The sequence below is a fragment of the Platalea leucorodia genome (genome assembly GCF_965183815.1).
Source record: "Platalea leucorodia genome assembly, chromosome: 25".
Lineage (NCBI taxonomy): Eukaryota > Metazoa > Chordata > Aves > Pelecaniformes > Threskiornithidae > Platalea > Platalea leucorodia.
This window is the reverse complement of record NC_138847.1, coordinates 2,407,959-2,424,599: the sequence shown is the minus strand read 5'-3', so window position 1 is coordinate 2,424,599 and position 16,641 is coordinate 2,407,959. Positions and strand designations below refer to the sequence as shown.

At 53.6% G+C, this 16,641-nt stretch overlaps 1 protein-coding gene across 1 annotated transcript in view; it reads left to right on the top strand.

Annotated features, from left to right (window-relative positions):
• Positions 1-16,641, top strand: part of LOC309600814 (E3 ubiquitin-protein ligase rnf213-alpha-like) — a 44,494-nt gene that overhangs the window by 20,994 nt on the left and 6,859 nt on the right. The window contains exons 31-56 of the mRNA XM_082333427.1: positions 499-4,056; positions 4,364-4,497; positions 4,628-4,723; positions 5,466-5,581; positions 5,794-5,922; positions 6,393-6,457; positions 6,912-7,056; positions 7,493-7,634; positions 8,088-8,261; positions 8,628-8,761; positions 9,024-9,181; positions 9,457-9,660; positions 10,211-10,404; positions 10,880-11,000; positions 11,374-11,474; positions 11,965-12,138; positions 12,333-12,505; positions 12,589-12,685; positions 12,771-12,885; positions 13,109-13,292; positions 13,645-13,853; positions 14,054-14,155; positions 14,428-14,643; positions 15,436-15,517; positions 15,818-15,852; positions 16,515-16,609. Of these exons, the coding sequence (XP_082189553.1) occupies positions 499-4,056; positions 4,364-4,497; positions 4,628-4,723; positions 5,466-5,581; positions 5,794-5,922; positions 6,393-6,457; positions 6,912-7,056; positions 7,493-7,634; positions 8,088-8,261; positions 8,628-8,761; positions 9,024-9,181; positions 9,457-9,660; positions 10,211-10,404; positions 10,880-11,000; positions 11,374-11,474; positions 11,965-12,138; positions 12,333-12,505; positions 12,589-12,685; positions 12,771-12,885; positions 13,109-13,292; positions 13,645-13,853; positions 14,054-14,155; positions 14,428-14,643; positions 15,436-15,517; positions 15,818-15,852; positions 16,515-16,609 (6,953 nt within the window). The remainder of the gene's footprint in view (positions 1-498; positions 4,057-4,363; positions 4,498-4,627; positions 4,724-5,465; positions 5,582-5,793; positions 5,923-6,392; positions 6,458-6,911; positions 7,057-7,492; positions 7,635-8,087; positions 8,262-8,627; positions 8,762-9,023; positions 9,182-9,456; positions 9,661-10,210; positions 10,405-10,879; positions 11,001-11,373; positions 11,475-11,964; positions 12,139-12,332; positions 12,506-12,588; positions 12,686-12,770; positions 12,886-13,108; positions 13,293-13,644; positions 13,854-14,053; positions 14,156-14,427; positions 14,644-15,435; positions 15,518-15,817; positions 15,853-16,514; positions 16,610-16,641) is intronic.

Below are 16,641 nucleotides of genomic sequence, written 5' to 3'. Positions count from 1 at the left end.
AAACGCCAGGCCCTGCACTGAGTTTTGGTGGAAAAAGGGAGTTTTTTCATCCCAGTTTTGCTGTAACTGGAACCTCACGCATGTTTTTAAAGCCAATTTGCAGCTCAGCCGTGCTTTAAGAGTTCCTGAAGGCGTAAAATGCACCCCAGATTCACCAGTGGTTGATCATTCATCTGTGGTTCCTCACCATACCTTGAATATTGGCTGAGTTCAGGTCCCTCCATCTCCAAAAGGATTTAGTGGAACAGGAGAAAGCGTAGGAGAAGGTAACAAGATCACCCAACCCAAGACAGGACACCGGGCAAGACAGACTTTAATGGTTATAGGGATTTCAATCCGCAGGCAGGCCTGGAGAAATCTTGGCGTTTCTATGTTTTTTCCCAGCTTGCTGAACCATTTGTGACCAGGGGGAAATAAAAAAAGGGGGTTTGGTGATGTAGGGAAACGCGGGAGGTTGGAGAATGGTCCTCACGGTGATTTGTGTCCTCTCGCTTTTAGATGTCCATTGAAATGGAAGAAGAATTTCTGGATCTTTTTCCTACCGTGGAGTGTGCATCGCCGCGGCGGGTGCTCGACTTGCTGGAAGATCCCAGCTCTGTCCCTTCTGCGGAACTGAGGGAGGAACAGTTTGACCGGGACAAGCTAAAAAGTGAAGTTTTCCAAAGGTCCTACCAATACCTCAGCAGATATGAACGGAAGGAAAACCTTGACGGCTTCACTTTTGTCCCTAGCAAGATCGAAGGGACAGAGAGAGAATGCCTGGCGTGCTTGATGGAGTTCTGCGGGAGAAGCAACCCCTCCTGGACCGAGCTCAGCAACTTCACGCACTTCTTGAACTTCCAGCTACGAAAGTGTGAGAAATCGGTCTTCTGCAGTCCGGTGGTTGGAGATCAGTTCCGTGGCTTCAAAACATTCGTCATCAAGTTCATGATCACCATGTCCAAGGACTTTGCCGTGCCTTCCCTCAACATGTCCGATGAAAGCGTGCCGAGCAAGGAGTCGAAGGAGATGGACAGTGTTTTGAGAGAGTACCAGCTCAGACGCAAGTGGGAGCAGGAGTCTCACCCCTACATTGTCTTCCACGCTGAGGATGATTCCATGGAGTTTTTGGGTTTCCACATCAACCAGAACTTCGACGCGATTGATGCTTATTCCCAGGCTGTTTTGGAGAAGGCGGTTATGAGCAGGAATTTATACAGGACCTTGCTGCTCCAAAATGTTCCTTTCAATAAGAAATTTGAAACCTTATCCAGAACCGAGCAGTTGGAGGCCCTCTGCAGAGTCTTCGGTGTGGAATGCCAAGATCCAGATGCTTCGTACCAGTTGACTCTGGACAACACCATAAAGATGTTGGCTATTCACCTGCGGTTCCAGTGCGGGATCCCTGTGATCGTCATGGGTGAAACCGGTTGCGGGAAGACGAAGCTGGTGCAGTTCATGTGCAGCCTGCAAAGGGCAGGCAGGGAATGTCGGAATATGATGGTGGTGCGTGTTCACGGCGGCACCACCTCCAAGACCATCCAGGAGAAGGTAAGGCAGGCCATGGAGCTGGCACGCGCCAACGAAGAAGAGCACGACATAGACACGGTGCTCTTCTTCGACGAAGCCAACACCTCAGAGGCCATCTTTGCGATCAAAGAAGTGCTGTGTGACCACAGCGTCAACGGAAAGCGGATTTCCACCAACCGCTTAAAAGTGGTGGCCGCTTGCAACCCTTACAAAAGGCACACCAAGGACACCATCGAGAAACTGGAGAAAGCTGGCTTGGGCTACCACGTCCGGAGCCAAGACACCCCGGAGAAGCTGGGTTACGTTCCTTTGCGGCAGTTGGTGTATCGGGTGCAGCCCCTTCCTCCCAGTTTATTGCCTCTGGTCTGGGATTTTGGGGAGCTGAACAAGAAGACGCAAAGCCTGTACATCAAGGAGATCGTGAAGTCCACTGTGGGGAGCAAGATCCCCGCGGGAAACCTGGATGTCTTCACCAACGTCATTTCAGCCTCCCAGAAGTTCCTGAGAGAGAGGAAGGACGAATGCAGAGTCGCCGGCCTCCGGGATATAGACCGCTGCATGAAAATAGTGCTCTGGTTTTATAACTTGAGAGACCCGCTTTTCCGCAAGGTTGATGAGAAGAGGAAGCGTCAGGAGGAAGAGGAACCGACCTTAAACGATGAGCAAAGGGCTTTGGTCCTTTCGGTAGGGGTCTGCTATTACCTGTCTCTGGAGAGCCGCCAAGAGTACCTGGAGGAGGTTGCAAAATGCTTCTCGGTCCCTGCGTCCTGGCTACAGCACGAGATTGAGTTGTGCCAAGAGGTGTTCCTTGATAACCTCTCCATTGGTAAGGCGATAGCCTGCAACAACGCTCTGATGGAGAACATCTTCATGATGGTTGTCTGCATGGACCTCCGGGTGCCGCTCTTTCTGGTTGGGAAGCCGGGAAGTTCTAAATCCCTATCCAAAACCATCGCTGTGAATGCCATGAAAGGCACGTTGTCCGAAAGGCCGTTGTTCAAAAAATTCAAAGAGGTCCAGCTGGTCTCCTTCCAGTGCAGCCCCCATTCAAAACCAGAAGGCATCATCTCCACTTTCCGACAATGCGCCCAGTTCCAGAAGGGCAAGAACCTGAACGAGTTTGCATCCGTGGTCCTGCTGGATGAGATCGGTCTTGCAGAAGACTCGCCCGATATGCCGTTGAAGACGCTGCATCCTCTTCTGGAGGATGGATGTGTTGACGACGAGAATCCGGAGGCTTACAAGAAAGTTGGCTTTGTGGGCATCTCCAACTGGGCCTTGGACCCTGCCAAAATGAACAGGGGCCTCCTCATCCTTCGGACTGAACCTAGCAAGGAAGATCTGGTGAAGACCGCCGAAGGCATCTGTGCCGGCCAACCTCACGCTGAAAGAATCAAGCATTTGTTCCCCATTCTGGCAAACTTCTACTGCAACGTGCTGAAAACACAGAAAACGGAGTTCTTTGGGCTTCGTGACTTCTACAGCTTAATCAAAATGATTGTGTCCTACACGCAGGACACGACGTACTGTTCTCAAGAGGAGCTCCTCGTAAAGGCCATTCAGAGAAACTTTGGAGGCTCCAGAGATATCTGTCCTCTGGAAATCTTCCGTAACTGCACCAGCGAGGTGCGTCTTCCCTATGACGTGGGAACCAGCTGCATCCGTCTGCTGGTGGAAAACATGGACAAACAGCAAGCGGGATTCATCTCTCGTTACCTCCTGCTGCTGACGACCAACAACGCCGCCTTTCAGATCATCCAGATGATGCGGCTTATAGACACCGGCAACTGTGACATTATCTTTGGCTCCGGTTTCCCACGGGACCAGGATTATTCCCAGGTGTGCCGCTCTGTGAACAGGGTGAAAATTTGCATGGAGATAGGCAGGCCCGTGGTCCTCCTCAACATACAGAACCTTTACGAGAGCCTATACGATACCCTCAATCAATGCTTCGTCACCCTGGGGGACAATTATTACGTCGACCTGGGCCTCGGCACTCATAGGGTGAAGAGCCGCGTGAAGGAGGGATTCCGGCTGATTGTTATAGAGGAGAAGAAAGTGGTCTACACGCAGTTCCCCACCCCGCTGCTGAGCCGTCTGGAGAAGCACTGCTTGGACATGAACACCATCCTCAGCTGGCAACAGCAAGACCTGAAGCAGGACCTGGAGAGATGGGCCAGTCGGTTCGTCCACATGGAGAACCCTGATTTGTGCAGGGACTGGTCCCACGAGCTGGGTCCCAAGGAGCACGATGTCTTCATCGGCTTCAGTGATGACACATCCGCCGCCATCATGCTGGAGAGCTCCCAGCACATCCACTGCAGAGGCCACGATCCCTACGGAGAACAGGTCCTCTCCACTGCAACAAGCAAACTGGTGGAGTGTGCCACTCCTGACTCCATCCTACGCCTCAAATACTCCGCTCTGGAGGACGCTGAGCAGATCCAGGACCTGTATTTCATCGAGCAGAAGCACAACAGCCTGACCAGCCTCTTGCGTGAGACGATGAACCAGCAGAAGCGGAGCACCACCGGGCTGTGCCTGCAGGTACTTGTGCTTGGCTCTAGAGCACCCAAGGGTGCTGTTTGTTTTCCAAGCGAGCACGGTGGCTCCGTGATCTCACCAGGACAACGATGGGCTTATGTCCACCCTCTTTGCCTCCGTGGTCATCTGCAGGCAGGGTAGACTCTGCCCTTCCTCGGGAGGCAGGTGGGATCTGCTCAGCTCTGGCCCAGGCTGAGATACTCAAGGCACCTTCCAGTTGCCTGTAGATAGCACCAACGGAGATGCCCTGGAGGATCCCACCTCTTTGAGGCAGCAGGACAACCAGTTCCGATTTCCCTTTTTCCCGCAGGTTTCCACCCATGCCAGGCTGCTAAACCAGAAGGATTTAGAAGTGCTGAGGAAGGCGCTCAATCTCCCGGACACAATCCACTGCCTCTTCCTAAGCCAGTTTGACACCGAGCACGCTTTCCGCCAGGACCTCAGGTGGGCTCTGATATTTCTTTCCTAGGTGATTTCCACTAATCCAGGTGATTTCCACTTCTCCCCGTGCTTCACAGTGGGCTGGGGTGAGACCTTTCTAGGAGAAAGTGTTCAAGAGGCGGTTTCATTGTAGGAATTTCTTCAGAGAGCCGCAAGAAGTGAGACTGCTCCTCGTTCAGTTTCATTTCGATGAGCCGCAGAGCAGCAAAAGACTCCTGGCCTGTGCCAAGTAAGCAGCCTTCCTTTGTCCCTTCTCCTTCCTCCTCCGCCATCCATCCTTCGTCGTCCTCCATCCTTCGTCGTCCTCCATCCTTCGTCGTCCTCCGTCCTTCGTCGTCCTCCGTCCTTCGTCGTCCTTCATCCTTTGTCGTCCTTCGTCCTTTGTCGTCCTTCGTCCTTCGTTGTCATCCGTCCTTCACTGTCCTTCATCCTTCACTGTCCTTTGTCCTTTGTCGTCCTTCATTGTCTTCCTCTGTCCTCCTCCCTCCTCCTCCTCCCTCCTCCTCCTCTTCCCTCCTCCTCTCTCCTCCTTCCTCCTCCTCCTTCTGCCTCCTTCCTCCTCCTCCCTCCTCCTCTCTTCTCCTCCCTCCTGTCTTCCCCCCTTCCTCCCCCCTTCTTCCCCCTTTCTTCCCCCTTTCTTTCTTCCTTCTTCCAGGCACAACATTCTTCTCAGAAACCTGTGCTGCCTTTTGGCCTTTTTTCCCCGCTTAAGACTCGAACCGGGCTGTGCTCTGGGCTCTGTTGTCTCGTTTGCCCCTGGGGCTGTAGCAGGTTGTACCAACAACGGCCAGAAAGGCTGTCTCCTTGGGGTGCCATCCACCCAGGAAAGCAGATTCCGATGGCTGCGCCCTTTGGCGGGGAGATTAACCCCTGGAAGGGCTCGTGGAGGGAGGGGATGCAGTCGTTGCTTGGAGAGATCGGTCCAACGAGTCTGGAATCAACCAGCTCTGACCTTCTGGTGGTGCTTCCAGGTACTGCCTCACAGACGAGCGGAGGAGGTCGGCCAGCCCCCATCTGCTGCACGTCGTGCTGATCACTAAAGTCCCGCGGGTCCTGGGAGGGTGCAGCTACCTGGCTTTTGACAGCGGTAAGGTTACGCTCGCTACTTTGGGTCGGGAAAAGAGAGGGAGGGGAAGATGAAGACGTGCAGAGAAGACGTGAAGTGGTGGATCTTCCATCTCTCGCTGTCTTCCTGCCCTGGCTGGCTGGTAAATCCGAGCAGCCAAGCCCACTGGTTTTCCAAACGTCCGATGCACCAGAAGAGAGCAGAGGGCCTGAGCCATCCTCTTGCCTCTCCAGGCCAGTGGAAGTCCATCCACTTGGACGACCTGATGCCCCCAGAGAACTTTAAGGCCAATCTCGGCCAGCTCTCCAAAATGAGCATTGCCGAGATTTTCACGAGCAGCTCCCTGCAGCATCTCCCAACAGGTAAGAAGTCCCCCACCATAAACCCACCGCCTCCCCACCACTGTCCCTTCCAGAAACCCCCTGCCCCATCCTCCGATGTCCCACCTGTGGATAAGAACGCACCTGGATCGAGCAGGTCCCGAGCTGTGGGTCCCAGGAGCGCTTGCTGCTTCCGAGACCCTCATAGCGATGCAGCCTTTGCCTCCTGATGGGCCAACGGGGCAGAAATGGTTTGATCCATCCCTGCAAGCCAACTCTGGGTGGCTCCTTGAATCCACGTTCTTCCTTAGAGGTGTCCAGCCAGTTGCTCCCCAAGCCTGAGGGTCTCCTGTCATCAAGAAGCTGATACCGAGCCGTTGGGGGGCTTCCACCCCAGTGCTGCTTTATTTCTCCCTGTTGAGCGTCAGGGCACTCCCACCGCCTCCTGGGGATGGAAGTGCCTCTCGTTGGGGGTTTTTACAGCTGAGTCGTGTGGTTGATTGTGATTTCAGTTTCTCCAGAGGATTCTGCTGCCCTGGGAAGCCTCACCGAGTCTGGTCTTTACCCAGAGGAAAATGTATGATTTTTTCTTTTTTTCTCCTCATTTTCCTTGCTTGTCGTTGTACGAGAAATGCCTTGGGTATCACCAGGGTTTCAGGATCTGCTTTTGAAGGTCCTTGCTTGGGCTGGTACCTTGTCACAGGGAAGAATAGCTGCAGGTCTTCCTGGGTCACATGGTGAGGGTGAAGTAGGGTGGTGGTCTCCCAGCCCACCTGCGAGCGACTGGGACAAGACCAGGAGCCTTTTGTCACCGTCACCAAAGCAGTGTCCCTTACCAGGGACGTCGGCAGCCCTCCACGCCCCGGGGACTGACTTAACCAGGGTTTGTTGGGACGCTGAGATGGGTACAGACCTCAGCGCCCACTGCGCTAAGTTCTGGAGAAGATGAACCGATGTCCCAGGGCAAGCGTCCCCAGGCAAATGAGAGCAAAGAAGCGTCGAGCAACCAACTGACCTCCAGTCTTCTCCAGCCGCAGCTCCTCAACGTGGACGCAATGATCAAAGGGAGCATCCAGAAGGCTGTGATCCAGCTGGAGGACAAGAAGGACAACAGCCAGCGTCCAACGGAGAGGATCAAGATCCTGCACAACTTGCTTTTCCACACTCAGAGTAGCGGTACGTGTGAGTAGAGAGAACTAGAAGTGGCTCCTTCTTGCGCGTTGCAAGCCGGATGGCAAGAAGAAGACAACGGAGAGGTTAAGAACCGGTTCTGGTGTCCCTCAAAGCCAAGGTGGGTGGGGAAGTACCCAAGGGACAGAGGAGGAGGTTTGCACGGGGCCTCCTTCACCCCCGTGCGCAGCCCCTCGTGTTCACGATCAGAACCTCTGCTAAACCACGAAGCTTTGCTGCAGACCTTGGCAGGTGATCCCCGACAGAAGTCACTTGCCAACGGAAGTTGATTTCTGCGTAGGGCTAATTAAAAAAAAAATGAGGTGGGATGATTTTTGAGTGGAAGACTGTGGCAACCAAAATCCCTTGCAGGTTTTTGACGGAGTCTCCCACTTGGAGACGAGCACCAGGAGGGTTTTAACCAGCGCTGTTTTGTGCTTAGTTTCCAGCCACTTTATGACCATCCTGAAGAAGAGAATTTGTTGCCTCCTACAAGAACGAGAGAAGCCCATCCAAGAGCCAAGGGGATGGATTTTCCGCAGGGCGCTCTCTACCGATTTCATCCTGGAAGACACCTCGTTCAGGTAGCACTGGCTGCGGGCCGCCTTCCTAACGTCGAGCAATTCTGTTCCTAAAACCGCTCTGTGTGAAGTATGAGGCACCTTGCTTAAAGACCAAGACTTGACAACCCAGAAATGTCTAAATACGCATCTTTTATCAGCCTCGAACAAGGTAGGGGCTTGCTGAAAGGTCATAGTCAGTCTCAAAAGCAAAAAATTAATTACGAGCACTGTTGATTTTGAGGAAGCTTCTTTTGGAAGGGCTTTTCTGGAAGCAAACAACGTTGGTTGACTCTGAGATAGACAAGGACGCTTAGTGTCAAGCCTGGCTGGCCACATTTGGCATCTGCAGAAGCGGCTGGGTTGTTTTGGTTGACTTGTGGGTCTTCAAGACCGATGCCATCCCCTGGGCAGAGGAGGGTTTCTTGGTGGGAAGCAGGGAAGCAATGTAACGAGCCGTGTCATCTCCTTTTTCAGGCAAGCGCTCTGGACGCACCTGGAAGACCTTGTGGCGAACATCTTTGCCCAAATTCTCGCCGTGGTGGATGCCAACAACAACCTGGATCACATCTCCCGAGGCTCTCCGCTCGCAGAACTGTGGCTCCAGATGTTCCAAGAAGAAACATTCCTAAAAATTAAATACACCATGAAGTAAGAGGCGGGGGGTAAATGCACAGCGAGGGGGTTTTCCTTAGGAGAGTAAAAGCCGGTGTTTGTAGTGAAACCGTAGCTCATGCTCGAGGGGCTGATGTTTATGACCGAAGCCTTGGTTGTCATGCCACTGGCACCAAAACTTCCCCGTTGTTTTAAGCTGTCAGCAAAATTGGCTCCTTCCCCGCTCTTGCCCAGTTTTCCCTGTTCCTGACTTTCCTACCGAATTTCTCCCCAGGTTTCTGAACTCTTTGAAAGAGAAGACGCGTCAGCGGGAGTCGGGAACTTCTCTGAGGTGGTCCATCTCTGGACACCTATGGCCTGTTGCACAATTTAACGCTTCTTTCTGTGCTGTTTGAATTCAAGGGCGGCGGACGCTAAGATTCCCGTGTTATCAATGACCGAAGACCCCAACACCTCCCTCTTCTGCCAGTTCCCATTCAGCTGGGTTTTGAAAGCCTACCTGGATGACATATGGGAGAAAGTCTATCACATGAAAGGTAACATCAGACTTTCCAGGGGGAGCTTTGACCCAGCAAAGCCGCCAAAAATCCACATCTTTTAGTAGGAGGAACCACGGGGGCTGTGTTCCTCGCTCGAATGACCCAGAACCGTGTTGTGCGTCTCTTCTGCATTATATCTCCTCCTGCATCGTGCCCCTCCACCCGTGGCCTTGCACTTGGCCACGTGTCCACCTCAGTCCTAACGAGGAGCTCCCATTTTCCACTAAGTGGCCATAACTCTCTTTGCTCTCCCTTCTAGACCAGCCCAAGAAGCCAACGGAGGAAGTGGCCAAATTCTACCAAACCTTCGTCAAGAACGTCTTGATGCCAGACGGCAGCAATCCAGACCTGCTACGCTATTACGCCAATGACTTTCTCAGGATGGCTTCTCCTGGACAAGATCTCTCCGTCTACGAGGTGAGTAGGGCTGGGTAGAGCAGCGGCTTCAAGTGGCGTTGGCTTTGGCCCTAGTCCTAGCCTTCCTGGCCAAATCTGATGATTTGACAAGCCCTCCCTCGTGCTTCTCTGGGGCTACTCCTCAACCGTTATGGACATCTTGTCTTAATTCCACCCTAAGAACTGTTTTTGATGAGGAAACCTCATACGGGATACCACAGCAATGCTAAGCGCCCCACCTTAGTCCCATTGCTGTTTGCTTTGAGCAGAAATAACACTTTTTATTTTACCTGCAGATTCTCTCAAAAGTTTTCGTAGCGAGCGCAGAGCGACTCTGCTCCTCCGTGGGTAGGGGGGAGATGGGCTTTTCCCCAATTTGGCTTCACATGGAATATTTCTACCTCCGAGACGATTATCAGCTCTTCGCTGACATAGTGAAAAGCAACGACGCTGTCATAAGCGAGCTGCGGGCAATGTATGAGACGAACCCCCCAGAAATGGTGAGCAAAGAGCTGTGTTTGCCCTCTAACCCTTCTCCTACGGCATTTGAACGTGATGGCCTTCACAACTTCCATCGTTTAATTGCATGCTATGTAACGAGGAAGGCATCCTCGTGTTTGCGTCGCTCCGGGTATTGTGTCGACGTCCCCTGGACACTTTGACCCTAGAGGCGGGTGGGATTCGTCGTGTCGCGCTTTGGTGGCGGGCTCCAGCTCCTTCGCTTGCCACGTCCGCGTGGAGATGTCCGCATCCCTCCTAAGATGCTTATGGCTTACAGCAGCAAGCTAAGGTTTTTAGAGAACTCCCCATGGTGACTCCAAGATCCTTCTTTCTCCAAGGCGCGGTTAGGCTCGTTAAAGCCCTTCCTCGCTTACAGACGCCAGAACTTCACCCGTAAAAGTCCATTTCTTTCTAATTTAGCCCTGTCAACTACTCTAAAAGCTATGCCAGCACCTACTCATGCGGTATCCCTTCCCTCCATGCCACCCACCAGCGAGGTCAGGTCTTTACCTAGACTCTTTTTCTCTCTCTTTGCAAATGTCATTTCAGTTTGTCACTCTTGACGCCTTGAACATTCTCCTGAAGAAAGTGCAGCCCTCCGAAAACGGACTTTTGCCCTTCGATGCCTGCGTAGCGTGGCTCAAAAGCGTCAAGTCCATTAAGCCCTGGGTAGAGTGGATCAGTCAGGACAACTACCAGCTTCAGTTCTACCAGGAGAAGAAGAAACTCCTGGACAGTATGTTGTAAGTTCAGTCACTCTCTGTTGACGGGAGCGCAAGCAAATGCCTTGACGCCTTAGGGTCAGGTGAACTGAAGCCACCCTCCTCTTGGGGAGCCGGCGTCACAAGTCCTCCAACTGTCCACTCCTTCCTGGTCCTTCCTCCTTATCACAAACACGGTTGCAAAGCGGCTCCAAAAAAAAGTGGTGGATGTTTCACCATCATCAAATTGCGTAGTTCTGGTGGAATTTGTAGGTCTCTCCAGAGACAACACCCAGAAACGGGTTGGCAGTGTCAGTCTGGCCCAGGGTTTGTCGAAACAAGCAGCGTAGACAGGACCGTGCCATATCTTTCTCCCTCTAATGCTGTCTCTGAAGGTCTTGTGTCCTCAAGTGACCACACGCCAGCTGGGACAAGTCACAGAAATACTGGTGGGAAGGGACCGCAGGAGGTCTCTGGTCCAACCTAATCGGCATCCTTCGGGGTTGGTGTTTTGCAGACATCGCTGGACCTGCACCAACATCGTCTACATGTTGATTGACCACCTGCTGCACAACGAGACAGAAATAGAGGAGAAACTCCTGAGGCTTGTGGTGAAGCAGTTCATCTTCCTCTGGAATGTAGGTGTTTGCTGGAGCAGCTCATGGCCGTGAAGCTTGGGAGGGCTCTTCTCTTCCAGGAGACCTCTGGTCCCAGCTGTAGGGAGGGCTTAGCCATGGGAAAAGGCTGGAAACACCATCCAAGAGACAAATGCTATTTGGATTCAGAATCCAAAATGAGGATTTGGAATCAAGGAAGGCTTCCTTGAGACTTTAAAGGGTCAATCCAGGTCGCTTACCCTCAGGGGTCCATGCAGAGCCATCCATACCTGGATCTGCTTAATTCTGCTGTTAAAATCTGTGCCCCTGCAGCACTGACATCCCGTAACATTCGTCCTCCGCGTACCAGAGAGATGTTTCTGCTGAACTTGCACCACGGGTTTGTCTTTTGCAGCGCCTCTACGCGACGCCAGGATTTGAGCCGGAGAGGACTTTTGATTTGGTGACGAAAGTGCTGAAGAAATGCAACGAGAATGCCGATGTTGTGTATCTGGTGTATGTCCGAGCTGGGAAAAAAAGTTGACTTTAGGGTCCTTCTCCATCAATGCGATATTTGTAAAGGGTGGGGGAAATACGTCAGCACTAGGGGGGAACCTCTTTGGGCCAAAGGGAGGCCACACTGATGACGCCAAGGGGTGAGAGCCTCTCAGAGGCGCTGAATCATCTCTGGAGGAACTTATCTTAGGGGTGGTGCCAAAGAAACCAGCTCCCCTGAGCACCCAGGCTCTCCATCCCCTTCACCCAGCCATCCTCACCATGGACCTCTCTGAGATGGGCTGGTCCTCGCGCAGCTCAGAAGCTGCCAGGTCTTCAAGCGGTGCTGGGTCACCCTGGTTCTCTACTGACCATTGATGCTAGACAAAAGCGCCCATCCAGCTTCATCCCCCCGTGCCCCAGGGTGTACGTTAGGCAGGAGCCAACCCATGCCCCTCCTCAAACCCGGCAGCGGCGCTGAGCTGCCTCTTCTCTTGGCGGTGTCCCTCAGGAAGGGGGTGAAGGAATGCAAGAGCTGCCTGCGGGAGATCACTGACCCGGCGGAGCTGCCCTGCAGCCACATCTTCTGCACTCGCTGCATTCGGGAGTGGGCGAACAAGCAGTGTAAGATCTGCAAGGAGGAATTCCCGGAGGATTATACGCCCACGGCTTTGGAGGCCACGAGGTATCCGGGCGCTGGCAAAAACCTGCCTGTCTCAAGTGCCTTCTTGTTAAATATTGGGGTAGAAGATGCTGGCGCCTGAACAAACAGGCATCTCGTCTCCCTGCTCTGGGTCCGGTGCTCTGCAGGGAGAGGGACCTTGTTTCTTTCCTTGGTTGGAGGTTGACCACGAGTCTCGGTTTTCTTCTTCCCTCCAGGGAAGCCGTCGCCTGTCACAACAAATTCAGGAGGAAATGCAATTCCTTCTTCGTTGAGTTCATCACCATGTACTTTTTGGGAGACAGAGAGCCACCCTCCGCCAAAATCATTCAGCGACTGATCCAGTTTGTGGCTTGCAAATCCAACCCTGAGCATCAGGCAGGGAAAAGGGGTAAAAGAGCTTGATTCCACTCTACCCAGGTCTGACCTCGCGCTCTCGGAAGTCCAATAACGGCTGTCATCCTTCCCTCCTAGTGTACAAGCCGAAAAGCGAGTTGTCGCCCTTCGAGGAGTGCATGGACACCAGTTGTACCATCCAGTCCTCCCTCCTGAAGCTGCTGCTGCGATGCGGGTCGGCCCCCAGCTTGCTCCCCAGCCCCCTTGCTGAACCCCTTGGCTACGTGGATGCTGATGCTCTCTGTCCTTCTCTGCCCTAGGTTCAACAACGTCAAGGTTCACTTGGAAGAATACCTGTCCCAGATGGAGGAAAAGATAATAGCCAACCAAAGCAACATGGACCATTTCTACTTCATGGTGGTGCACTGTCTGGAGGTGAGCGCCCATTGGGATGCACTGGGAGTCCCCACAAACACCACAGCTTGGCCACCACTCCAGCTAAAACCCATCCATGACGTTAATTCCCCCCCGCTCCGCGTCTTTTTATGGCTGAGGGAACTCACCTTAAAGATGAGGGGAAGGCACAAGGGAGAAGGAGGAGCTGCTCAGTTGTAACCCACCTTCAGACTCTTCAAAACTGCCTCTCTCTCTCGAGCAGGATTTTATGCATCCTTCTTCTGAAGAAGACATCAGCCAGCTCGCTGAAAACTGCCTCTCTGCCGCATACCTTTCTGCTTTCTGCAAGCCCGAGGTCTCAAGAATTAACACCCTCCAATTCATTGCCCAGCTCCGGCTCTCCATCAGCCACGTGGCCACCGTGCTCGGCAAACAGATGCTTTCCGGTGAGTTCTTTTGCTTCATGTAGCGTCAGAACCGCGCCTGCCCCTAAGCAGGTCTAGAACAAGCCCCCAAAAGGTCTAGCCGTGGAGAGTTTTGCTGGAAAATTACTGTTTTGGTGAACACTGAAATTGTTTTAGACAAACTTTCCAGCTCTTCAGTCCCCAGACTCACTGCGTTCTCCAAGCGTTTCCCTACGTATTAAGGGACCCTCTGTACGTTGCCTTGAAGCCACGTTTCAACCTGTGGGGAGAAGATCCTGCTGCAACCTACGTGGCTGTAGGGGCTGTGCTGGTGAAGGACACGTGTGACGTGCCACCACTGGGGACTGGGCATAACGAGAAACCTCCTTTCCAGCTGCAGATCCCAACGCACCCGCTGCCGAGGGGAATGAGAAAGAGCAAGACCTGGTGAATGCAATGAAGAAGCTGGTTGCCAAGGCTCCGACTCCGTGGCCTCAGGTGTTCCTCATCAGAAACCTCTGTGACATCTATGGGCTCACCTCTCTGTGGAAGATCCTCCAGCTGGAGAAGTGGATTTTACCCCAAGGGGTAGAAATTTCGCAGGTGAGTTGTTTCTCGAGAGCCTTGTGCCGAAGCAGAGCTGAGGGGGGTGGGATTCGCTGAGCTCGAGCCCTATAAAATTGATTCACGGGGCTCCCTTCCAGCTGGGGAGCGTGACAGGCCCCCGGAGGGTGCAGGCAACCTCTTCTTCGTGCCCTTCCGCTTGCTTCTTAGCATAACGACGCGCATCTGTGTTTTTTCAGGATAGAAGCATAAGGTCGAATGCAGCACTGATGTTTGCGTTGCTGGACAAAGCACAAAACCAGCTAAAAAGCAAAGATTCCACAGAAAACCAGAGCTTAACTGTGAGTATCCGTCGCATCTCTAACAGGAGGTTTCCACGGTTTTTGGCCTGGAACAGTTGGGTGGTCTGGAACCGTTGATTGACCTGGAACCTCCCGGAAACAGGAGGGTTCCTTCTGTGTTGATGGAGAGCTGGGGCAGCTCCCTGCTGCCAGGGGACACAAACGGGACTTTGCATGGCCGCTGAACCTCAGCGGTGAAGCCAGAAGACCCCTCGCGGGGAGGTGCCACGCCGGTTGCCTTTGCTTACATCTGTTTTGTTCCACTTTTGCAGTCTGCCATGAGACAAATGGAGAACATCCTCCGCTTGCCGTCCACCCCAGACGAGCTGCTGGAAGACAAACTGAAGAAGATCATGGATGCTTTGAGCAACAGAGAAGACCCAGGATTGCTGGAGGTGGTCTTCCACACTGCGCTCACCCTGGCCTTGTCCCCGAGCCGCATCACTCACCTCCTCAAGAACATCTGCTTCAAGCCTGACGTGGTGAAGGTGAGTCGCAAGGCCGAGGTGCCCAGCTCTCTCCACCTCCCTCTCCTGGCGCACCGTGTCCTGGCAGACAGGCTTCGTTTGGTCAGCTCGTTGCATTGTAGATCGTTGCTCCTCTTCCTTCACGTTCCTCGGGCTGAGACGTAACTGCGACCATCCATCCTGGTCTCCTTCAAATGTGGATGAGATGTATGGTCTACGGGAGATGCCCGTCTCTCTACTGACTCAAGGGGAGCTGGGGGCCTGGCAGAGCTTTGTTGGCAGAGATCAGGTGGTTGGAAGCCCAGCCCGAGCATCCTCCTTCTGCCAAAGGTCTTCCATCACCCAGATGATGGGGGAGATGCTCATTCCTGAGCTGGGCTTCTCCTCGGGTCCATCCATGCCTGAGTTGTTCCTGTTATTTGAGGGCTGCAGGAAGCAACCAGGACATCGCGCTGCTATTCTCAGAAGTGAAGGCAACAGCCACCTCTAGATCCTCTCCTCTCCCATCAAGGCCATGTTTGGCCCATGGGGTATTCAGGTCCAGACTCAAAACTCATAAATAATTGGGACTTTGGGGGACTTTGCTCATTTCTGGCCGCTCCAGCCTCACACCTCCCTGTCTGATGTGCCTCGCTGCCTCACTTGGTCCCCATTCCCTCACCAGAAGGTTCTCCCTGAGGTCCGCGGCCATGCAGGAGGACCCTTCCTCCCCACTGCTTGCTTTAGAAGCAGAATTGTTCCTCAGATAGATGGGAAGCGAGCGAGGAAGATGGTTACCCCACGCCTCACTTCCTATCGCGTTTCCTTCCCAAGGGGTCCTACCTTCCCACCATGCCTGGAGACCTGCTTTTTGATGAGGGGAACTGGAAAACGGGTGCGACGGATAAGATTTGGGGTAAGTATTGGGGGAAATCTCACTGCTCCTGTGCACGGAGGGGACCCACCAGCAACCGATTGTGATGGGCCAGGGGATGGAGGGAAGGGATTAAAGACTCCTGAAGGCCATCTTTGCCCTTCTGTTGAGTCCTCCATGATCTCCACCTGGGTGGAGCAACGCTGGGTCCCTTTTTGACCAGCTGGATGCTGGGAGGTGGGAGCCAGGCCTGTCACCCTCTTGGTGAGCTTCTGGCCCCGTTCCCGTCGTGGAGGTTGTTGGGGGAGATGACTGACTAACCATATCCTCTTTCACACGTAGCTTGTCGGTGTGGCACGTACTGGGTTGTCACCAAAGTAAGTGTCTCCTTCTGGCGGGTGGCCTTTGCAGCTCTGTCTTCTTGTGCTTCTCATTGCATCGCTGTCACCTCCACGGGAAAAAGCCAGGCTTGGGATGGCTTCTCAGGTCTTCTGTCTCCCAGAGGTGCCCATCCCCTTTGCACCATCTTGAAACACATCTTGGCCTCTTGGCCCGGCTCTTTCTACTGGGTGGCCACTATAGACACTCCTCCTGCTGCCCTGCTCCCCTCCTAATGCGGACTCCAACGTCATCTCCGTGTCAAGCGGTCCTTTAGCTGCAAGAGCAGCGGCAAGGCTCAGAAGCCAGCTGGGCTCTTCTCCCAGCGAGGCGCCAGGTTAAATGGAGCTGGGATCTGTGTCTCCCCGTGGGAGCAGTGGAGCGAAGCGGGTGCTTCCAGGTTTTGGTTAGTCTCGGCCCCAAATCGATGCCTAGACACATCCTGCTGACTGTAGGAAGAACCTGGTTGGTCTGGAGAGGTTTGCTCCTAGGCACGCATCCCCTCCTGCCTGTCGTTAGCTGTTGGCATGACCCCCATGTAGAAAGTCAGGCGGAGGACGTGGAAACCCCCTGGGCGCCCTCAGCTTTTGCTAGATGCCTTCAGCGCCCGGCTGGGCTTCCAACCTTCTCTCTCACTCCTCCCTCCCGTGTCCAAACGCAGTGCGGGCTTCCCATGGAAGTGAAGAAATGTAAGTGTGGTGCCACCATTGGGGGAACTAACCACAAACCCGAGAAAGGCTTCACGGAGCAGAAAATGTAAGTCAACCCTCCCGGCTCCACAGCCCCAG